Source organism: Dromaius novaehollandiae, chromosome 6 (genome assembly GCF_036370855.1).
Source record: "Dromaius novaehollandiae isolate bDroNov1 chromosome 6, bDroNov1.hap1, whole genome shotgun sequence".
NCBI lineage: Eukaryota > Metazoa > Chordata > Aves > Casuariiformes > Dromaiidae > Dromaius > Dromaius novaehollandiae.
The window spans coordinates 41,076,641-41,101,888 of record NC_088103.1 but is presented as its reverse complement, the minus strand read 5'-3'; the positions used below and the strand labels follow the sequence as shown (position 1 = coordinate 41,101,888).

Genomic DNA, 25,248 nt, shown 5'->3' with positions numbered 1-25,248 from the left:
ACAGCACAGGCCCATTAATAAAATGTTCTGCCTCACAAATGGTAACAACTGTGCTTGGGGGACAGTTAGCAAGAATGCATTGTGTGTGCCCCCTTTTCGCACTCTCCACCATCGCAGCCTGAATAGCTGAGATATTTGTGAAGCAGATCCTCCATTGCTGCTGTTCACAATATGATATATTAAGGTGAGCCATCACTCATTTCAGCTTTGAAAAATGCTATTCCTAATCTGGAGGCTAGGCCATCTCAAACATTTTGAAAGACTTCGGGGGTGTGAACTGGACCTTCTTCTGTGTCGTTAGAAGTGGCTAGATAAATATAAATTGAGCAGAGACCTCTGTAGTATGTGCATTTTTAAAGCTAACTAGATGGTGTAAGGTATAAACCTTTGAAAACTATGATGTCTGGAATTCAGATCGGATAAAAATGTTTTTTCCCTTTTGGTTTACCACTGTCAGAGAGGCAATCTTCAAGAGTGAAAGACAGTGATTTTCTGGATTCTCCAAAAGCTATCTGGGAATCTACCATTGATTTTCATTTGGACTTAGTCTAGTGTTTAGAGCAGACGATAAAAACTTTTCAGTTCTATGGAAGAGTTATGTATTGAGCTTAGATTTCTACTAGAACATCAACGTTATTTTTTTCTCTCACCAGCATTATTTTGTGGTTTAATATTCATACAGAGATTGACACCTCTTTATGGGAGAAAACATTGTTGAAGTAGGGAAATGCAGCTCTCGCAGGAATGAATTGAGACAGCTTTTTGTTGTTTTGCTCTCTGTTTCTCTGAAGAGTAATACATTGAATGTATTCTACTTCCAATATGGAAGGATAATTGTTTTATTTATGTAGGTTTACTGTATGAATAAATTGTTTTAAATATACTGCTACATTTTGCTAGCATCATTTACAGAACTTATCTAACTGGCTGAAGGCAGAGGGTTTTTTTTCCTCATATTGTTTTCCTTGAATGCCTAAAAGCTGCTTGTAGCTATGTTTGCTGAGCCGCACTCCGCCTCTCTTTCAGCCTACATGGAGCAGCGCAGTCTGCATCTTCTGGCCCATTTAGAGCAGAAGCACAGCAGTTCAGGCATTCTAGTTAGACAGTGAACTTCTACTCTTGTCCTGCTTGAAACTGAAGGGCAGAGGGATTTTCATCTTTCTCTTCCTAATTTGAACCAAGAATTGGTTTCACCTAGGTCACATATAGTTAAAACAAACAAAGAAGAAAACCTTTAAAAAAAAAAAAAGAAAAAAAAACTCCATCAAACCTATTTATGGAATTTAGATTTTTGGGAGAATATATTCTGGAAATGTAAAGAGAGTTCTGTACGTGGTCAAATTGGTCTTGTGTGTGCTGATAAGAGTTTTGATAAGCCTGCTTTCAGACTTCTTTTTACCTTGGTTGTTTCAATATGGACAGTAATGGCCAGTCTTTAAGGCTCTCACTGCCATATTTACAACAACTTCCTGCAAATAAGCAGGAAAAGAAGTCTGCCACTTCCCCCTGCCCCACTGCTGCCACCAAAGGAGCCAGCGGAATATTTACTTTTTTTATCAGCCATTGTAGAGTTTAAAGTTTAAAGCAATTAACCGTTTTTGAACGTCTGATTCAAGATACCACAAAAGTACTGATATCACTGTAACGAAGGCTGTAGTCCAGGCAGCTGGAAGTGTGTGCAAGATCTTTGAAGGAAAAAAAAATCTGCTTTTTTTTTTTTTTTTTTTTTTTTTTTGCCTGTCTTGATTAAAAAGTAACTGTTGGTATATCAAGACCTTAAGCTTATGACCCTCCTGCATGTCCGTGGGAGAATATCCTGTAATACGGTGGGTGGAGTGCCAGAATTGATTAGAATGTTTCCATTAAACTTCCTAGAAAATACACCCACCCTCTCATTGTAATTTTGTTAGGCTGTTTGTAAACTGAATTATTTTTACTGGTGTGGGTAAAGCTAGAACTAGTTGACTTTTATATTGAGTAGGAGTATACTTTGAATTAGTAAAGTCTACTGAATATGAATTCTGTCATACTTCTGTGGCTTTGTTCCTTGTGAAATCAATGGAAGCTGGAGAGTTGTTTTTAAAAAATATACTGTGATGATAGATTAAAAAAAATTACTCTTTTTTCAAATAAGGATGAGTTCTACTTTTTTTTCTGTCTTTGTGAAAAATGATACAAGCTGTTTGCATTTTAATAGACTTAAGCAAATGGCTTGCTAGGCTTAAGTAAGCTGATAAGTATTTTTTCAGTATCATCCTGCTTTTTAGGAGTGGGTTGTAGTATTTTAGAATTTTTGTGGTAGTAAACTTCATCCTAAGTTACACACAGTATAAAAATAGAGGTTTTTTAAAAATGAATTAGATTATTATCTGGTGTTAATCACAACCGTTCTGAACTTTATATACCTTTTGCGAGCACGACTTCCAAGAATCAGATAAACAGAGCTATATTAAAATGATTTTTATTATGTTTGAGTTTTATTCTGTTGTTTGTCAAACCTTTGCTTACTCCCAAAACTAGAAAAAAACAAGCAAGCAGCAGTTATTTCTTCCAGGATATTTTAGATATCAGAGTCTTCAAATATAGAAGGATTTACAAAAGTAAATTGATGCTTTACTAAACACAGTTCTGCTAGATTTTGATTCATTCTTCTTTGCTCTGGTAAATGAAGTGTGAGGACTGAGAAAGCATACAGAATAACCTTACGCTAAAGATACTCATGTTTTCAACTGCTGAGCTCTTTTGAGATTTAAGGTCTCGTTCTACCTTATTTATTATGATTTAAATGTTCAGTTAGTGTTACATGACATAAATCTGTAACTCGATTGAAAATTCATAAACCTGACATTATTTAATCTTATTTTATGGCAGAGGAATAGCACTGCAAGTTTTATGTTGTAGGTGATTAAAGTGGTCTTAAACAGATAACCGGTGATTTTTAGACCACCCTGACATCAAACTTCCTTCACAAAAACAGAATAACTTAAAACTTTTCCCAGAAGTACTTATTGTAGGAATATATTCTCACTTTTTAGCTAAAGCTGAATGCAAAATTCTAGCCTCCTTCTGCACTAAAAAATCAAGCTATAAATCTTTCTGCTTATGATGATAAAAATAGGAAATGGACTACTCAGAGTTTTGAAGCTTGTCCTTCTCTGTATTCAGCCATTAACAATTATTTTTGTACTGTGACTTTTGGATATTCTTAACAGACAAAATGAACAGAAACCTGCATGCCCTTGGATATCTTTGGCCAAATATCAAACTATTTTTGTTCTTGATGGATTTCCTCAAGCAACTGAAAGCATTATAGTTAAGTAGGTACTGCTGGGAGTGGTTAATTTAGTCAATGGGCTTATTAAACTAACCTAAGGTATAAAAGACTTTTGTCCTGTTCTCTGATGGGGGGAAACTTATGGCTCATGAAACAATCATCATACAGTAGCAAATACTAATTAATAGTAATATGGTGCAGATATTTTTTAAAGTAAAACATTGAATTATAGCCTTGTTCCAAGTAGGTGAAAAGTTTATGCTGTTTTTTGTTTGTTTGTTTTTTTTGGCGGGGGGGTTGGGGAGTGTTGGTTTGTTTATTTTCACAGAACTTGAACTGGAAGGAAGAATAGGGTTATTCAGGGATCTGAAAAGGGGAATTTGATTTTTTTTTTTTTTTTTCAAATGCAGTTTTGATACTAGCTTTGAGCGAAATGCTGATGAGATGAGAGCATCTGAGTTTGGTACTATTGCCATTGTAGTGACTCTGGGAAATATGGCATCAATAAAGTGTAGAAATATCTGGCATGAAGACATACTGGCTATGGGCAGTGTCGGAAAACATTTTTATTGTGCTGTGTATGTGGAAGATCCAAGTATTATCCTATTTTAAGTATAAAATCTTTAATCTTGTGTATTAATTGAATAATTTTCTCTTAATTACCTTTTAGTAATCTGACCCAGTTCCTGATGTGAATGATACTTAATGGCACTTAATGATAATTTAAAAGCAAACCAGAGAGGCACTGTATGCTTCTAGTATGAGGTGCTTTTTAAGGCTGTTGGGTTTTTTGTTTTGTTTTTCCAATAGCATGCAATATCCGAGCAGGATTTTGGGATGGGTGGGTACGGTGTTTGTTTTCTAGTGTAACTACAATATGCCTATTTTGCTTCTCTGGAAAAGATGAGGAGTTTACAAAGGTTTGGCAACTACAGATCAAAAACAGCGTAATCCTTCCCCCACAAAATCTATCTTCTGGTATTTGTTTGGTATCACATAACAGGTTTGGAAGCAAAAAGGAGGTTTTTGGATATGTGGATTGAGTTGGTATAATCCTGTTTTGTCCGTCAAGGATTTATGACTTGCATATGAATGTTGCCTTTTGACCTTGTTGAATAAGGATGTAGCAGAATTAGACCCCACTTGACAGTGTTCTAATAAAGATACAGTGAAAATTTGCCTGGGAGACCGGGTAACAACTTGGAAATGCTTAGTAAGATGTTATACTTCTTGTAAGTAGCTTTTGGTAACATTTTTGAACTGTTATACTGTCAGCAGTTATTCCAGTATTTCCCCAGACTATTGTCATGTCTTAAAACCTTTTTTTTCAGGCTACTCTTAAGTAGCTAATGGACCAACTGCAGACCATTTATTATGCTTGTGTTCCACTGTTTGAGGTCCACCAATTCATGTAACTTTGGTTACTGGTTAAAGTCAAGAAGGAAGCTGAAAATACTGGATTAGTATTTAAAGGTATAGACAACCAAATAGAAACCACATTTTTTCTTGTTCAGAGTTTGCAACTGAGAGCCTGGAATTCATAAGAGCAATCTACCAAAATTCATCTTACTCAAGATCCTGGGCCAGCTGCTGTGATGAGCATGCCGTCGAAGTGAGGACAGAGACTATTTGAGATTAATGGAGGTATTTAGCTTCCTACCGAGGTTTCTTTTAGAATTTCCTGAATAGAGGTTCACTTGCAGGGTACACGATCTTTTCTTTCTTTTTTAGTCAGTGTGGTGAATTCTAGACATTTATTCATGGATTTTTGCTCACTAAAGATGAACTAAATGTAATGGTATACTTTGCTACCCTCTAAAAGCTATTATACAAGTGCAAGGTTATTTACAGAAGGTAATTAATAAAATAAGTTCTACCTTATAATAATGAACTTGAGATAGAAAAGTATCATCCCTTTACATAGGAAGACTTGGGACATGAAGACTGAATCCCTAAAGGTAACGTAGTCTGCAGGGTGTGGGAATGGAATTCATATCTGTTGTCTGTTTCACGAAATTGTGTTGTTGGGAATTTTAGCTAAAAGCCTTCTTTTAATATTAAATAAAATATACTGAAAAATGGCTTCGCTTTCATATTAAGTGTGTTTTGATATTCCTACTGTAAATGTTTTCTGAAACCAACTTCATAATGCACTTTGTCTCATGGTAGGATTGTTCTTAGGCTGAGAAGTTAGGGAGGCATTACCGAAATAGGAAATCCGGCCTCTCCGCAGGGAGGAGAACACCCATTGCTGTTCTGTTGCAATCCTGTTTGACTGAACAAAAGACTAGCAGTGATGGCTCTGCAAGAAAGCACTCCTCAGCGTGCTATTAGTTATGGGTGACTGTGTTTTTAAAAGGTGGAGTAGCTCTTAGGCTTTCTCTACCATGAAGAAAAAGGTAGGAAAACTTGTGACACCTGACTCTTGTTACATGCGTTTATTACAGGTTGCCAGTATGTGGTTTTGCAATGTAACCCACAAGGTAACTAAATATTACTATGTTGCATAACATAATAGTCTTTCTCTGCATTCATTAACCACTTTCCAGTAGGAAATAGTCTTTCCAGTGACTTTCTCTTAATAAATTTGATTGGGTTATCTTGTACTTAAACAGTCTGTCAACGCTTCAATTTACTAATATGTAAAATAACTTTTCTTGATGAAAATAATAGTTTGCTTGATGCTTATATTTAATTTTGGAAATGTACAAACTCAGTAAATTGCCTTAAATAGATGATAGTTGCTAGGTTAAAAAAAGTGGAATGCCACAAGCCAGTAGTTATGCATAAAAATGCATTTAATCTGGGATGTTTGTATGTTGCTAATACCACTGGAAATAGGCATTTTTTTTGTTTTTTGTCTTGTCAGGGATTTTAGATTAGTTTAATCGTTAGGAGTGTGAATGTAAACCTTTGTTGTAACTTAAAAGTTTCGTGGGATAGCTTTTCAATCCCATATTTTTAGTAAATTTAATTAGCCTGTAAGTGCTACACAACCCAAAGTTCAATATATAATCTCATGTATTTTGCATATTATCATAGACAATGTGTTAGCACTTTAGAATATCTTTTTGCTTTAATCCATTGTTGCATTAGTTTTTTTTTTTTTTTTAAAAAAAAACTCTCTATTTTCAAAATCAAAATCATAGATACCATCCTGTCTTAATCTAGCAGGAAAAGTGGCTTGTGCTGAGCATTATTTTACTAGACTTTGCTGTGGCAAAAGTTTGCAGTGTGTACTGTACTTAAAATGGTATTCTTAAATTACTTCTGAAACATCTTTGGTTTGCATACATAGTTTTTGTGTGTCTGCATTTTTACCGGAGTGTTTTAGTAACGGTTTCTTTTTTATTCTTCCTTATTTTTAACAATGAAAATAGATTTGTCCTGGTTGGGTTGTTTTTTTGTGTGTTTGTTTGTTAAACAGCCTGCAGGCTGTTTATGGTAGGTGTAAGGGAACCACCTTCTCAGTACCAAAATCTTTAAGCCTTGCACTTATAGAAATTCATATAGGTGATAGTAACCTATTGGATACTCTTTCTTTTTTCTGTCACTCCCTCCCTCCCTCCCTGAAATCTTGTTTCAATAGTTGCAATAGTGAGCATCCTGGTGGTGGTCATTAGTTTGAGGTTCCCAAGGGAAACTATTTTTTGGAAGAGGAGAATTTGGGAGAAGGTACATAGACATTTGCTGGTGCTAACTAGAAAGTTATTTGCATTATTTCCTCCTGTCTTAGAAATTAAGTTCCTACTGTGCTGAAAAATAAATCTACATATATTTACTCATTCAAAACCTGTTGCCTATACTGGAATGCATGATCATTTTTAGCCTAACAAAACCTGAGCTGAATCGATGTTTCAAAGAGGGAAAAATTCTTCTGAAAAAGTAGAGTACTATTGCTTGTGCTTACAGGGAGAAGTTCTGTGGAAAAGTTTGTGTTGTGGCTTAGTATGGATCTTAGTGGAGTGGTGACCTTCACCAAGGCCTCCGCAGGACCTAAAGTGGCACTATTTCTTAGGAGTGTGTAGACTGAAAATTGTGGGTTTTCCTTGGTGCTGTTTTCCCCACTGTTGTAATTCTATTTCCTGAATTGTTAAAGTAGTAGTAAAGTAAGATTGTGAGTAAAATATCAAACCAGATAGTATACAAATAAACAATATTTTGGCTTTGTTTTTAATGGTATACTCATAAGCCTAAAATGTGGCCAGTGTATTTAATCATTTCATATACAGACTGAAAGAATTAATATTGAGTAAAATACATAAAATTGAATATTTTCACTTGACCAATTTCACAACAGTTTTCCCCTTGAAGAATTAACGAGAGATAAACTTGGAACAAAATTAAAGTTAGAAATTGAATTGGATTTCAGTTAAAAAAAAAAAAGTGTTAAGATGTATCTATTCACAGTCAGAACAAAGGAAATGTCTTTCTCATGGCTTTGTACCAAATCAACAAGGCTGATGCACTGTGCTAGTACAAAAACTGAGTGTCTTGAATCAATGTCAGACTCCCTCCTGAAGAGGGATCGGCATCGACAGTTAAAGGGCACTTGATTATTTATTTGGATTTCTGAAACCCTTCAGTTCAGATTCATGTGACTGTTTCCTGAACATACTGTGATCTCTGAATGTGACAAGCAGATGCTTATGATGGTTAAGCAAACAGTATTTATGAAAGACTTCTTTCTTATGAAATGGCAAATACATCCTGCAGGCAGTGGTGTTCATATTCTACGATTAGTGAGTCTTCTAAACAGAAATAATCACTAGAAGACTATTGGTGACAGAGAATGGAAAACAAGGCACAGGCAAGGGGTGGAAAGAAGAGCACTAAATAAAAATGGAAAGAAGAAATAGTCTAGAAATGCTTTCCCAGTTGCTTTATGTAGATACTAGTGCAGATTCCATAATATTTTTTGAATTACAGGGCTGTACCCCTTGCTATTAGCACTGCATGTGCAGCATGTGTGTGTGGCTTTATCATGTGATGTGGCTGCAGCTGTGCAGCCTCTCCCCCTCCTTCCTTCCTTAGATCGTGGCTGTGTCCAACATTGAAATAGTGTGGCTTAAAAAGGAAGACTGTACTTAAAAGTCAGCGTACTCTAATCAAAATGAGCCAGTAATGCAGTGAGATAATATGTATAGAACACTTAGCTTGAACATTAATTGCTTTTCTTATGACTCACATGCTACAATTTGTGAAATAAGGCTCAAGGAGAAGAATTAAAATGAAGATACAGGTATTCAAAAAATAACAAGACTGACTGAAAAGACCAATTAAGTGTCTTTCAAATGATGAAAGAAGTATTATTAATATATGTAACAAAATAGTGTCCTGTTTATTAGGATGCATCAGTCCTTCAAATACAGCAGTTCTAACAATTGTGTCAAAACACAGTGATGTAATATGCAGGTGAATTTAAAATTTAAAGATTTGTTAAGATGTTTACTGTAAAAGGACTCTTGTGTTAAATTGTGTGTTTGCAACCATAAAAATATTCTGTGAATTCATTAGCTTACCTTTTTCTTAAAATTATCTGCACTGTTTAACATAATACTCAGATAAACCACTCCAAAGAAGTAGTCATTGTGTTTACATATTCTCCAGTCTCTTGCATTCAAGGAGCAGATTTAGCTTCTGCTTGCTTCTTTTGATGAGTAAGTATGCAGGAATGGCAGTTTTTCTCTTTAGGAGTCTTGAATAAAATTTGATGTTATTAACACTTTTTAAATTCTATGCATTAGTTCTGTTTATATATTTTTAATTACGGTAGGTCTATTCTATATTTTTCAGGTTCAAGCCATTTTTTCCATTTCAAGTACCGTCACCTGATAACTATGAAGATCGAGACCTCTGTATACAGGATTTTCCCTTGACAGAAGGTCGACTAAAAGTCACATTAATTGAATGTACGAGGTATGTTTTGTGGTCTTCTGCTCATTCTTATGATTACATGTGTTTTCTTAAATTCATAATGATTATGGTTGCAAGCCTGTTCTGACTCAAGAAGATAACAGCTTTGGTGTTGTGACTGAGCTGTAATCAAGAAATATATTCTTTTAAGTAAAAATGCTATGATTGGTTGAACAAATGAAAGTTGCAGTAAGTTTCTGAGATACTGTTTGCATGTTTTGCCTTTTTTTTTTTTTTTTGATTTTGTGTGGTTACAATCTAATCTGTTCTTTCAGCACACCAAATTATGAAAATCTGTCCATGACAAAATATATATTGATGCAACTGTAACATGTTGTAAGCCAGGGGAAGTAATTGTTTCACTCAGTTATGCCTAGAGTGATCCAAATAACTTTTGTATTTCATTATATATTGTCTTTGTCTTGAACAAAATAAGAGAAAGATAATCTGCCTCTTTTGTGAGTGTTTATTGGAGAGCTAATTATCCTCTCTAAAGCTGAAAAAAGGTGTATGGGGTTTTGGAGTGTTCTTTGTCAGGACTCTTCGAGTCCTTGGTTTGTGTTGGGTTTATCCCAGTAGTGCTTACACTCTTTGAATATAATCATATATCATCCTGATCTTTATGAACTAAGCTCTGGTTTGCAGTGAGTTTTTAACTAGTTCTTTTCATTGCTCATGTTACTGTATGAGCTCATTTTTGCCATTTTTTTCTTCAGCCTTGTGTGAGTGTACTAGAACAGTATTTGGTATACCAGCATAGTTTCAGTGCTACGTATCAAAAAACCCAAGTTTATTTCCAGACTATTTTCTTCTGCTTACACTGCTAAGTGGACCACAGCAGTGGTTTTCTGTATTAAAACTGCTGCTTACTTGTATTCCTTATAGATATTCTGTGAATGGTCCAGTAATAACAGATGATTCAGTACATTCGCTGACTACTGTTACCAGTGTTTCTCCTTCACTTGTAATGAATAAGGGGACTCACGATCTCGCCGTATAGGCAGTTTCCAATTTCACTCCAGCATCTTTATTATAATGGGGTCCAAAATAACCACCTTCAGTTGTGTGCAGTTGTTTTTGTTTTGGAAAGTCCTTTTTAAATACTATTCCTCTCCTGAATCTGAAATACTGTGCAGCATCTCCCACACGTCACTATTTTGTTTCTTTCCAGGATATTTTGAAAGTGAAAATGTTCCATTTGACAGCAGCAGCTGACCTCTCAGTATTTTCAGCTGTCACAGATGCTTGTCAGATGGCTCAGAGGATGCAATTGCTGGTTTGTTAGGCCTTTTAAACTTCATGTCTGACTTAATCCAGCCATTTTATGCATCTTGGAATCTCTGGACATGCACTTGAAGATTGCGTATGAGCAGACACGCACTTTTAAGATTGGTCCCTTGGTCCTATAGTAACTCCTCAGATCCTGCAGGTGTCCCATCCTTTTTTGAGCTTAAGTAAGCGCTGTCCGTAGAATTCCCCTACAGGTGAATATTTTTGCTTATTGTGCTTGAAGGTGTTTGTGGGATCAAAGCTGAAGGGCACATAGAGGATTTGGTAATAGTAGAAGAAATATACAGTATACACAAAAGTGACAATTTCAGAATTTTTCCTCTTTTCATCCCCATCGTATGTGAGCTGGCATGAAGGTTATTTGGTGTCATTCTCAACTGTTCATTTGCAGTGAAGCACTGTGTGTTGAAATATAGAGCTTTTTCCACTCGTGTCTTCTGTAGAGACCTTTGCCCTACTACTGCGCTTTCTCTCTCTAGAACTCTCACAATTCCTTGGCCTTCTCCTTGAGTCTTAAAAGTGAGTGCGGTACACTGGTGCTGGGAACTTTTTGCTTTTTCTCTCAAGATTGTTCTTTATCTAAAGATGCCTCAAGGTCATGGGATCCTCAGAGCCTCATCTATCTTCGGGCGCATACCTCAGAGAGTCTGTAGTGTAGTTTATATTTACAGTTGAGAGACTTCATAGCAGCATGTTTACAACTTCCTAATGAGAACCAGTAAGCTATATGGATTACCTGAAAGTTTTTTCTTCTTGGAGATCTTTCCAGTTCCATAAATAAAAGGTCACTTTGACTTCGTGGGGGGGTTTTCAGCTTTGCTCAAGATCCTGGGAAGTTTTTATATTCTATCTCAATATGGTAGCAATTCTGTGATTTCTATGTACAACTTGGAGTAGGATTTTTAATGCTGACTTTGGATTCCATTTAATCTTGTAACACTATTCTATTATTTCTTCTGTGTTCAGGTTCCTAAATGAAGATAACATTGTCATAGTGGAAGCGTATAGAACTTGCTTTTTAAAGTATATTTTTACTACGTATCTCCACATCTGGAAAACTAGGCACTTTTTGATCATAAATAATGTTTCTCAGATAAATACTTAAGAGCATCAAGATGAACAGAGAGAAAATCAATGCGTTTTTCTGTATCACCTTTTATTTCTGTATCAACTCAAGGATTGTGTAACTTTCACAAATAAGATACTTTGGACGTAAGCTTAGAAGTGGTCCTTTGCAAAAGTATATAGAAAGATTAAAAAAAAATTACAAAAAACACCTGATGGCTGTCTTTAAAAGGATAACAGATTTGTTGAGTTTTTAGTCCAAAATAGGTATCAACCTTTAGCTATGATAAGATGTGCTGTGTACAACTTTAATGCTGTTCTGTATCCTAGAGTTGGTTGTTTTTTCTTTCATAGTGCTGATATGTACCTGAAGAGCTTTTATAGCCTTTTGCAATAGGGTATCATGCATGAAGAACCACTCTTCTTTGCTCTGAATATAACGAAAAATTTCATATATAGGAGTATCTCAATGTAGTGAAATAGAAACATAAAGAGCTGTAGAACTATGACTCCAATCTTTCAGTAATGCTCTCTAGAACCAAGAAAAACTGTCATACGTTGTGAAGTTTAGGATGGGAGTGGACTGCTCAAGGTTATTGCTGCTTTAAAAAAAAAAAAAAAAAAAAAAGGCAAGTTCTTCCTTTTATGGAAAAATACTAAACTGCCTGTTGAATGCTTAAACCAGCTAAAAATTTTGAATGGCAGTTTATAGAGTTCTTCCACTAGAGGGTGGCAGTGTCTTTCTTTTTGTATAAGGCTGTGCTTGAATCTTACATGTACGTCCTTATGTGTGTGTGTACACGTTGAACATAGTAATAGTCTATAAATGGAGAAGGGTGAGTTTAAAGTATTTAGGATATATGGAATGGTATTAGAAATCTTACTGTAGTCTTTTCTGTTTCAGGTTACTTATATTTGGATCCTATGAAAGAGAAACAAATGTTCACTGCACAATGGAGCTGAGCAGTAATGTTTGGGAAGAAAAATCAAGGAGTTCAATTAAAACGGTAAAATCTTGGCATTTTGCAGTATGTCTCACATTCTTAATACATTGTCTAGAAATAAATGTATGTTGTGGACAATCAACGGATAGTTTAGCAAAAAAAAAAAAGTCCCTTATGGTTTTTTATTTACTTTTTAATCCAAAGTTTCACTGTCAAATTGACCTGTATGGATAACAGCATGTTCAATTATCACAACTGTACTTGAAATTATACCCAGTCTGAATGTATAAATTATTAACAGTCCATCTGCATTAAAATTAATAGTGTAAAATAAACATTTAATAGTTCAGTTATTGGGGGGAGAAAAAGGAATGTTTAGATTATAGTAAATAGGATTCATCTGTCTTTCACTGGGCAGTGCATTCTATGCTGATATGGGTGCTGAAGACGTGATCAGAGTAACTCATTTGGTTATTTCCCTCTGTCCTCTGTATTTTGAAGAAATGCAGAGGGAATTTCCGTAGACATCTAAATTTTTTTGGAGAGTATGAAACTGTCTGCTGAAGAAAAATACTTTTATACGTGTCTGCAAATATAGAAAGTAGGAGTGTTAGTGGTATTGTAAGTTAATCTGTTACTAATTATCATACTTGACAACATGCAATTTAGCAGCATACAGCCTACGAATTGCATTTCTGCCTTCTTTTGTGTGGGAAGATGAGATTTTTTCTTTTTTTCTCTCTACAAGAGGTGCAGTATATGAAGGAGCTTTTAAATTTCACATTAGTGGGACTATGGTAGTCATTAGACTGAACTGGGCTTCTGCTAAGCGTTGTAAAAACACTAAAGTTTTATTAAATATATTAACAAATCATTTTATGCAAAGCAGTCAGTGGAATAAAATTGTTTTGCATTCTGCATTTTACCCTCTGCTGTCTGAGTGCCCCTAGCTCTAAGCCCTATAACTTTTGTTGTATTTACTGCACAGTGGAACACAGAGTGAAGTTTTGTTGGGAGATCAGGGTCGTTTTCCCACTGGAGTGACAACCATGTGGAATTTCAGCATCCTGTTCAGTTTATGCAATTAATAAATTCCATTTTGCATTGTTTTTAAAACTCCTTTTGGTAGATGCTGTGATAATTGTTTTCAGCTTACTGTGTACTATCTTTTGCCTAAAAGACTTTGTGACCGAGCAACAAAGACAACTGCCTATTCTTGTTGTCCTAGCTGCTGTGCTCTTAGTCAGTTGAAATACTTGAAGGGATGGTATAGATTCATCCTTTTTCTCTTAGCAATAGAGAACACTCGGTTGCAGTTAGGATTTTGAGGGCAGCGTGGGAGAGGTGGGGAGGGAAGTAAGCTAGGAGTCTCTATGGAGTGAAACCTCTGAGAAGAGCTTGCCTGGAGCTCAGTTCCACAGCCAAACTTCTTCACAGAAACCTATGGCAGTTCAGAACTTACATTTGTTTGTTGTCTCTGTCTTAGCCTCCTCTCTACCATTCTACACTCTACACTGTTGCTGATGTTCATGTGGTTGTGAGTTAGCCATGTCAGCTTCCTGACTTGCTTTGCTGCAGGATAGCTCCAGTACCAGGGAAAAGAAGGAAGTAGAAATGTGTGGGGGAAGAATAGTGGGATGGCCGCATTTCTTAAGCTAGTTTATGTTGCTGAAGCATTGTACCATCAGAGGCAATAGAAAGCAGAAGGTGTTCTCAGTGGTCCTGAAAGGAATTAGAGAGTCCACTTAATCCTATAAGTTGCTGAAAGTTGCTGTACTTCATTGAAGCAGTAAGTCTGAAAAAAATTTATCTGTTTGTTTATTGTCTCAGGTGGCACTTCTAAATTTTGTTCAACTTTTTCTGATTTTATTTTTGCATGTTCACGTAAGGGTAAGATAGGAGTAATTCAGCCCTAATAGTCTGACTGGTTTATAGTCCTAACCCATTCCTAATAATATTATTCCCTATTCCTAATAAATATATTCCTAATAATAAAATTCCTAATAATACATACTTCAAAAGTTTCAAGAAACTAGCAATACTGTCATTGTTCAAAAAAAAGATTTCAGAATGTAGACACAATGCTGCTCATACTTGCTCGTCTGAATGACCCCTGAGTTGGGATAAGTTTGTATGAAGTTCTGCATGATTTTTGCAGGGGTAGCGCCCTAGTAATTAAGGTGGCAGTACACTTATTTAACATTATGTTCTGTGAACAAATTGATCTGTCTTTATTTTTAGATAATTTTGACTACCAATATTGGAATATGTTCTTTTTCTTCGCTCTCATTGTAAGAGCATAATAGCACTCTGTAGACAGTGTGGTGCCAGTGTGATTGTGACAGCAGATGGCAGCAGGACTAAACTAATGACAGTTGGAAGGGAATTACTCCTATTTAAAACTACAGGAAAGTATTTGGGGTGAGACTCTCAAGAGACTGTCAAGAATTCATCTTCTCTTTGAACACCTAAAATGAAATGGCAAGTTTTCAAAATTTCTGAAGCTTTTGGAAATCTGGCATGTAATATACAGAAGTTTACTTTATGTATCTAATGCCCAGTCCTTCATTAAGAATTGTTCAAACACTGCCAGAGAGCAGGGGCTCCTTGATCCCAGTTGCTGAATCTCTAGAACAGTGACCTGCTGTCAGTGTCAAGAACTTGTCGTGCTCAACAACCTTGAATTTTGGGTGACTAAACAGGTGGCCTAACTTTGAGAACCTGCATTAGAAAATCCTAACTTAGCAGAATAAGGAAACAGGAAAACCAGCAACTTGCAAAGCTACTTTGCTTCTCAATTTGTATTCAACAGATACAGTGAAATCACAGAAGTTTCTTTTCCTTAGGAAAGAAGGTTAAATATGCAAGTTAATTCATAAAATATTAGGAGATCTTTCTGGGTGGCAAGAGTCTTGCCAAGCCCCTCAACAAAATAGGAAGTGTTGACAGCACACTTAAGATTGGGACTTACTTATTTTCCTGAGAAATTGTAACTGTATGAATAGTTAAATAGACAGTTATAAAGAAAACCCACAGTGATTTTCCAGACAGAAATTTACTTATATCATTAATCTTTTCCATGATTTATAGCTATAATGCGATGTTAATCGCAAGGCAGCTGATCACATTACTTAATAACTTTCTAATATTAAATTCCTCACTTAATCTCAATCATGCACCATTAAGTTGTTAGTTTCTGAATTTGTTTTTCATTCTAAGGAGAAGTGATAGACTAAATTGAAGGGAAAAGTAAATATATTCTGGTTTAAAACTATCTAATTTGTAAAAGTGTCATTGGCATGAAAATACATCGTCTGATTTGGACTATGTTCCGCAGTGTTCCTGAGGAAAATTCTGAGAACTTTCTGTACTTATTGGCATTTTCATTCTTTTTATTATGTTACCAGCAGTGATAAGAGATTAGACAGGTTTAATACTTCATAATGAATCTTGGTGAGGCTTTGATCTGATCCCATTATTTATGGAACATTCGTAGATGCCACAATTGGATTCGAAAAACAGATTGTGTATTTGAACATATCCAGAGCATTATTGAAGTGTCTGTTATAGTACAAAGGTGTTTCATGCCTGTAAGCGGTTTATCAAATCAATTTGAAACAGCAGTAAGACTTCAGAGAGAGGTGATTTGACACATTCCTGTGTGAAATATGTAAACATTGTTAAATAATTTAATTAGTAGTACATGCTGCTGGAATTAGCATTAATCACTGCATTGCTATGTAAAACTTAATTATGTGTGAATAGGATGTAGTAATTAGACTGTTAGACAGCATTGGATTGCTGGACAGGTGTTTTGTTACACTTCAGGTAATTAGATATATGTTTATGGATTATATAGATGTTAAATATAAGCTGCATCATAACCCTTTATGGTTACATCCATTGAAATGACGGTTAAGAATCCCAGTTTGATATCTACAGACTGAAAGAATTGCTGGATTTTCCTTGGATTTTACTTGTTTACAGAGTAGACTCTTGGCCTTGTTAAACTTGGTGAAAATCCTACTGTTACCTTTAACTGGGTGAGGATTTCACTTGTGGTGTTGTGAAAGAGTAATGTAGTTTTTCAACAAAAATCCTTGAGTTGCTCTGTAAATAAATGGTAAATACCTCCTGCCTTTCTTACAAGTGGCAGAAGAATGGATGCAAAATGACCTTGAAGCATTAGTATTGGAGACCTGAGGTAGCTTTGCAGCTGGCAGTACACCTTACATTGATTACATAATGCCTTGACTCTCTCTAGATGCACTGTTTTTCTGAGTATGGAGAGTGGTGGCACATTTGTCTGCGATTCCAGCAGTGTAGAAAACAGTGAATCAAGAGTGTAGTTTCCCAGAAATAAGAACCTTGTTTCACACCTACTGCTCTGCTTAACCTGGTAGTCATGGTCGCTTTCTTTAGGTACAGATTCTTCTGATGGATAATTAGTCTTCTATGACTCGTAGAAACTACTGCCAATAGATTGCTATCTTCTGCTTACTCTTACACCTAGGAAGCATGTGTGAACTGCAAATAGTGTGTGCTTTTTATTGGTTGTATAAGTGTAAAGTAATGGAAAAAGTAGCCTTGCTCAACTACAGGTGCACAGATTCTTGAACGTTTTATGTGTGCATCTACGTCTATTTTCCTGGTGTTGTCTTGGGCTTCCAAATAGGATCACAATTCCGTTATGGAAAAAGACAGGTAGACAATCTGCTGGATTCCGGTTTATTCCAGTACTTTCAAACTATTTGTTTGCTTTTCACTCTTGTACTAACTTCATAGATCATCAAATCATATGCATCATCAGGTACTCAGATATTTCTAGTAGTAGGAATTATGCGGAAGTATTGATTAGTATGAAATGCAGACAACTCTAAGCAGTACTTATTTTGAACTTTTATATAGTTTGTTTAGTACTGAAAAATAAAATGTATCCATTCCAAGTTTTCTTAGGTCTGTCTTCTACAAAAAAGTTCAGGACCACAAGAGAGAAAGTTGCTTTTACTCTTGAAGTAATTAAGTTAGATAATATAGATTGATTGGGAGTTATGGTACACCTTTAAATTCTGGTTTCAACTAATACCGCATTTGAGATAGTACTCCTGGAATAGCCATAGTTTTGTATTCAGAAAGGCAACAAGTTTTTTGGAAACCTCTTCTGTAAATATGAATTTAAGAAATACAAAAACTGCATTTCATATTTTCCAAAGTAAATATTTTCATTTAGAACACCATATCCAGTAGCACATACAACTTCATATTTGCAGCAGTTGTCTCAGAAGCCCACAGATATACTATGAAATAATGTAACAGAAATAATTTCATAATTAAGATAACTTCCCATCACTTTTTTTAGGAACTCCCCTTGTAATTTTCCCTCTTCATTCTGCACATTCAGTGGTGAATACTGGAATAATTGAAGGGGAAGACCAGTGACATCCATCTCTAAATATTGCATTCTGAATTTGTGTGTGTCTGTATGTGTGCATGTATGTATATAGGTCATGATGTTCATTCTTTCTGGGAGGTTATGCTAACACATGTTTTTTTACAGGTAAATTTATCAGTAACTTTGATATTACTGTAGGCAAGCTAGTTGGTACACTTTAATAAAAACAAAAGGATATTTCTCAGCCTTTCATAAAAGTAAATTTCCTTTATCAGGGATTAAAGGAAACTTAAAGGTGTTCTAATATATTAACATACAAATGTAAAATGAGAAATGTAAATCAAATTCAGCACCAACTGAAAGGAATTGCCTGAAGATACTGAACTATAATGTCAAAATTTGAAGCAACTGTAAAATATTAATTTGTAAATACAAGTAGTTAAATGCCTCACAGTTGGCATTTCAGTCTGCTTATTTAACAGTCTGCCATTTCAGAGCTTAATCCTATCAAAAGAAGGGAGGAGGATTAAAGCAAGAGAAGCTTTTTGAAAATGTCACTTTTTATGAAAATTCATGGTCTTGTAAAATTTGATAATATTTGTAAATACAATGGGGAATAGTTCTGAGATTTGCGTCTTACATAATATTCTGTAATCCGTCTTTCAAATAAACTTGAAGGCCATCAGGATTTTTTTTCTATCTCATGCTAAACATTTAAACATTTTGACTGAAGGCTTCAGAAAGCTTTTTCTGTGATTTAGTGAGAGAGTTTTTGTATAAAAATGCACTGCAGTTCTGCACTTTCCAGAGACTACTGAATACAAACAACTTAAAAAATAAAAAAACCCAAAAAAACCCAAATAAACAAACAAAAGAACCCCTTCTTTTTGGTGTATTCATATTCTTATAGTTGCTAAGAACAGGACTCCATTGCTCCTGGCACCGCCAGGCCAGTACTTCTTGCCTTCTTGTAAATCATTAAATCATTAGGAAGCTGTGATATATGCTGTTCTTGGGCATGCATACCCTCACCTGGGGACACATTACACAAAAGTGATGGTAGAAAGCAGAGCCCCCCCACACCTTGCTGCATTTGCCAGCAGACTACACTTAATGCATCCTGTGTGTCTGAGACTGTAATTTTGCTTATGTGCATCTTCCTTTTCCTTGTGTCCAGGCTGGAAGTTGTGGTCCTTCCTGTGTTGCCATTGAGATGGTAGGGTTCTGCAAAGGTTTTGGCTGCTTGCAATGCATACGACTAGCTGAGTTTCAAATCTAAAATGCCAGGTGAAAAGATTAGTGAAGAGAATAACTTGAACTGGAAAAATCTGTAATTGGCAGGGCTGTATGGGGGGAGGGGATGTGTGTGTGCATGTGTGTGTGTGTACGTGCCAGTACCATCCTGAACGCTCACTTTAAGATCTGTTGACAGAACTCATCCATATTACTCAGGTTTTGCAAAAAAAAAGTTCTTCGGCCAAATATTCCTCTTTAGCGAAATAAATCTGTTTTTAAGCCATGTAATGGGGATTTAGATGGGAATTTGAACGGAGTTGTAGCTGCAGCTGCTATCAGTGATCTACTGTCTCTATTCGGCAGGGTCTTTCCACTTCATATTTTGCAGGAGACTGCACTCTAATCATAACACTGGGTTTTTGTGATTTCCCCCCCCCCCCCCCCAAAAAAAAAAAAGTCATGAAAGACGTGCAAGCATTTTCAATGACAATGTTGGGTGAATTCACCTTTGAAGACCTCTCTGTATGACTTATAGGACAAAAATTACATAATATTACGTAAAATGAGTACATGAGTATACAATATATAATACAATTATAATACAATTACAATATGATAATATAATTACGTGAGCAAACTTCCAGCTTGGTCAGGGATTAGTTCTGTTTTTTTCATGCTTTGTACTGAGCTGATAACTTGTATTTTAGCCCTGTATTTTTTTTCCTTAAAGATTACTTGCATGATGACCGATATATATATTACAAAATCTTTGAGTTACCTTTATTTTTAGTGGCATATCTTCCAAGTCCTCCTGACGGTACACAGTTTGAATAGCAATTGATTTTTTTTCTTGTCATAGTTTAAATACAACTTCACATTTAAAATACAAAAATTTTAAGTAGACAGTACATGGTGGGGTTTATAACCATTTCTAAGGAAGAGGGAAGACAAGCAACACTGTTTTAGTATCGCTAGATACACTATGATGAATTTTTTTTTGTATTCTTGTCATCTGTTCTGTTGCATGTCCAAATATTGGATGCAGGAAAGAGTTCTAAGTAGATTTTGCAGCAGCTGTGTTTCTCATTTGCAAAGAAATTGATTTACAGTGATAGCTGATCTTGCTAAATAAATAGATGGCCGATGCATGAAAGCTAACTTTGTTTGTATAAACAGTATGGCCTATTGTAAGACAGATAACAGTGTTTTATTGACCAGAGTAAACAAAATGGATTCTGGGTAATTCAGTATATTTCTGGAATGACTTTCTAAACTGTTCGGTTGTGTCCTACTGCAAAGTTCTTCAGCAAAACGAACCAGTGGCTCCGACTGATGGTGGTTGCACACAGTGAGAGTGGAGGGAGGAGGACAGGGAGGGTGACAAGGTCAGGCCTCTCCTCCCTCTTAAACTGTTGTTTCATTAATGAATTATCTAGGCAAGTTTGTTTTCTGAAGAACATACTTTCCAAAAGTATATGTTTGGTTTTGGGATGTGGTGATGGAGTTTTGTATATGCAGGTACCAAACTCTTTAAAACTGGAAGTATAACTTACATTTTCACAAATCTGATGGTTTTTTCAATATCAAGTCTTTCACTGTGTCATGTTCACTATGAAGCATTCTCTGTCACTTTTGGAAATTCTGACTTAATTCTTTTCCACTGAAACACATGAGGAAAATAAACCTTATATAACATAAATAATCCTAATACCGCTGGAGTAAATTGAATTATTCTAAGTCTTTGCTGGCCTGTCAGCTGTTTTTTTTTTTTTTTTTTTTTTTTTTTTTAATCATATCCAAGGCATAAACTAGGGAAGACTTAGAATTCAGAGGGACCTTCATATAAGACACATTTCTGGTTTTTGTATCAATTTAAATCAAAACTTAACTGTTTGTGTGAAGTCCATCATAGTTGAACTCTTTTTTTTTTTCTTTTTCTTTTTTTTTTTTTTTTTGCTTCCCAAAATAGAATTGAGTATCTAATTCAGAAAGCTTCTAAATTAGAGTAGTAGTCTGGCTAACCTGATTATCCATTAATTAAAATTTGTCTAAATATTAGTCATAAGACAGGGCTAGGGTTAGTGTGTGTGTGTTTACTTTTTTGTATGAAGTGTGACATAAAGGTTAAGAAGTACTTATTTAACCAATGAATTAGCAAAGCTTATTCAAATCACAGTATGCTTTGTGTTCTTAGTTTTGTTTTGTTTCAGCACACTCTAAAATACTTGCTTAAACACAAATATACACAACGAGCTTTGGGAAAAATAAGTTGTCATCCTCACTGGTTTGTACTTTTTCCTCTTGGCTCTTTTAGTTTACTTTTAAAATATATTTTCTCAAAGCACCTTTAGAAATGTTAACCTCCTTCCTAAAGTACTGGAGGGCAGTCTTTTCAGGTTGTGAGATTGTATTTTTTTCTCCAAATGAGGTAACACTTGGATTGAAACTATCACTTATTTTTATAGATTTTTAGATATGAAAACTTTTCAGTGGAAAAACAAATTAGGACCTAATAATGGATTTGTTCCACCTAAAATTGCCAATTCAGTGTAATGAGATTCCATATCAATCTGCAGCTACTCTTTCTTATAATTAAAAATGATTGAGGTTTGGGGTTTAATGTGATAATCTGTAGACTGAATATTGCTGTTAAGTAGCATATAGAAACTGATTCTCATCTTGCATGCACAGATTCCCTTGATATTAACTTTCTTGGCTTGACTGCTTAGCTTTGAACTTATGCTACATACATAAAGCAAAATCCAGCTCATTTACCTTAATATATGTTACAATTGTTAAAATAACTGGCAGTGTAAATTTGTCGTGCTCTACCTTTACAGATGGTGCTTTTGTGTTCCTTTGTCTTTGCTACTTGTGTTATAAATGCATCTATAGCTCTTAAATCACTTCTCTATCACTATAATGCTTGGATCCAAGGAGAGATTTCAAAGAACTCATTGAAACATTAAATCATTAAAGCTATTATGTCTAAGGGAGATTAACCAGCTGCTGCATGACAGAATGTAGCTGTCATTAATGTTCTCTTACCAAATCAGGACCTAGCCATATTGTGGGCCACATATGAAACTGTTGCCTTCTGTTGGTGAACAATTACATTTTCCAAAAAAAGATTAAGAAGAAAGCCCACCTTAAAAGGTTTAATTACTGAAGAAAAACATGTTTTATGGTCTCTACCTATGCAGAAAGAGAAAGTCTATGTGGGGTAGAAAGACAGAGTCTCAGAACTGGGACCAGTGACTGTGAGTTAAAATATTCATTAAGATAAAATGGATCACTCGCACTTTGTGCTCATATGCTCTCCTAAAACCAGTTAACTTTTAAATTTATGTAGGCTTTGACACATGAAAAAGTTAATACAGGAGTATTTGTTTTTTCATGCGAGTTGCTCAGTGGTAACTTGTCTCTGTGAGCATGCTTTTACCCCATAGTAAGTTATTTGGAAGTTCATCTTGCAATTAAAAAAAAAAAAGAAATTACATAGTAGTTTCAGCAGATTGTCAAAGGGCAGGAAGGTGCTTGCAGTTATCACAGAACAGCTGATGATTAACCTTTTACAAGTCAGTGTCCTCTGTAATCTGTTGCAGTTCTTGCTCCGTGTACCCCTCCCTACTCATAAGACACTATGAATATGAGTAACTTCATTTGGGTGGAATGTAAGCATAAAGTATGCATGTCAAATTAGACTTTTTTTTTTTCTCCTAAAAGCAAAATACAGATTGGTAATCTATCCCATTAAGGTACTGGCATCATCTTTATTAAAACACTATGCACTAGGAAAAAAAAAATTAATCCTATGAGTGGTTCATGTTGAGTATCTCAAACTAAATGAAAAATTCACTTACTGTACGGACATCCAAGTTAAGATCATCATCTTGGCCGTATAAGTACTGAAGGAAACTTTTAATACCCTCAAAAATCTCTCGCTTTAATCTGGATCTCAAGGCAGATGAATATATAAAGACCTAACAAGAAGTCATAAAAGTCTGCAGGGAGCCAGTCATAATAACTCTAATAATATTTCAAAGACTCAGTAGTGTGGGTACATATTTGTCTTCTATTATCTTAACTAAGAGTGGCCTTCCTTGATCAGATGGTTAATGAAGAAGTTGAAGGAAGTGAACATGCAAGGCCAGAAGAGCTTGACGTGAACTATCAGGAAAGAGGAAATTAAGCCTCCAACAGTAGAAGAGGGGTAGATTGTAAGTGTCCAAAGCTCATTCAAGAACATTAGGTTCAGGCAATAAAAGGAAGAAGGGAAAGCAGGAGGGGGAACAATACAACATGCCTTGCTTTGTTTTTCATGGAATTATGGTAAATTATTAATAGTATATGTAGGAATTAGCTACAAGATAAACTTTATAAATTGCTCTTAAAAGTTTTTAAATTATATATAATATTTTTTAAAAAGCTGATTTCAGGTGTTTCTCACACTCATGTCTGCCACATCATATATGTGTTGTGATGCACTGCTGTACTTCATAAAGCAGAATCTGAATTGCAAAGTAAATGAGCCAGTATTTTCAGGACAAAAAGATGATACTTCAGATTCTGCTTAGTGCTTTGGGAGACATTGCAACTAAATAAAAAATTAATGGTATAGTAAGTAGACATGTCTCCCTAAATAGTTTGCATCTGCTTTTGCAGCCAACTTGCTGTTACTTGTTTTAACATAGAACACTGCTTGCCTGAGTAACTGAATTCAACTGAAGTACCAAGAAAACTATAATCTTTGCTGACATTTTGTACAGCAGTACTATAGCATGATCAAACAGAACTTATTCCATGGTTCTTACTGCTATCTTTGACTATATTACTCCTAAAATCAGTATTGTGAAAGGCAGGGCTAGGATTTTAAATGGGTCATTATGTAAAGTTTACATTACTTGACTTTTTTTGCCATATGACTTGTTTTTGAATCTGTTGTTATTGACATTTACTTGTGACTCCTTTGAATTTTAAGGAACTACTTGGTAGGAGAGAAATTGAGAGAAACAAATTGAAATAATAGTTCATGTTTTTACTGTGGATGAGTTTTAAAACTACTGCAATAAATTGTTCTTCATTAGGGCATGGTCTCACTTGGGTAAGTATAAACAATTTACATGTTTATAGTTTTTTGAAGTGTAATAGCATCTACTGAAAAGATGCCTCCTCTTAATACCTCTATAGTTACTTTATTCACAGTTTTCACAGTTTGAACAATTAAAGCTACTGAGTAGCTTTTTACTATCAGTTTATCAAGAGCCTGCAATTATATCTTCCATTTAAATTTGGGTTTATTTGTTATGGATTGTCTGACACTTTCACATTCTTTCCATTGGTATGCAAAGTGCTGCTACTGAATTTTATCTACAACAGTTCTCTACACTATTGAGAGGCAGGGAGAGATTATGTATGAAAATGAATGTTTAGTAAAATCCTACTTAAAAATAAATCGTGCTTTATTTTTTCTTTCTAACTATTGCTAAATCATTAAAAATGATGGACAACTTTGGCAGACTTAGCTGCAGTAAAAGTAAACCTGTTGCACATTGGCATACTGGAAAGTTTCTACTTTTTATAGTCTGGAAAAGGAATAACTAGACTAGCAGCAGTGACTTGCATAAAATGTTGACTCTTTAGCAACTTACTTTGGCAAAGTGGAACAATCAGAGACAATGGTATAAGTTTGGCAGCTGTGCTGTGCCATGAGAAGCTGAGAGGGTATTTTAGACTACTTAAACCGTAATAAAGAGAGCAGATGGAGACAACTGAAAAAGCTGAAAGATGGTTGGATTGATACACACTAAATGGTGTTGTGCACCAGGAGCATGGGTTCTCCAGTGCTAAGAACACATATTGGAGAGACGTATGAAGTGAAAGGGTCCTGAATAGACTGATTACTGCAGGTTGGTAACCAAATATATTCTTTGTTGACAGATGATCTGTCACTTCTGTAACAGAAACTTGTTTGGCTCTTGTTGTTGCTCATTTTTATTGCCTATAGATGAATCAAAGTATCCAGAAGAATTGCCTGTTTTTAGCTAACAGGCACCATGGAAGCTAATAGGAATTTGTGGCATTCATGTTCTCATCTTTCCCTTCTTATATCCCAGTCAAAATGCATGCCG

At 35.3% G+C, this 25,248-nt stretch overlaps 1 protein-coding gene across 1 annotated transcript in view; it reads left to right on the top strand.

The window, feature by feature from the left end:
• The window catches only part of PDZD8 (PDZ domain containing 8), a 63,476-nt gene that overhangs the window by 11,066 nt on the left and 27,162 nt on the right, over positions 1-25,248 (top strand). The window contains exons 2-3 of the mRNA XM_026096175.2: positions 9,071-9,193; positions 12,450-12,552. Coding sequence (XP_025951960.2) covers positions 9,071-9,193; positions 12,450-12,552 — 226 coding nt within the window. The remainder of the gene's footprint in view (positions 1-9,070; positions 9,194-12,449; positions 12,553-25,248) is intronic.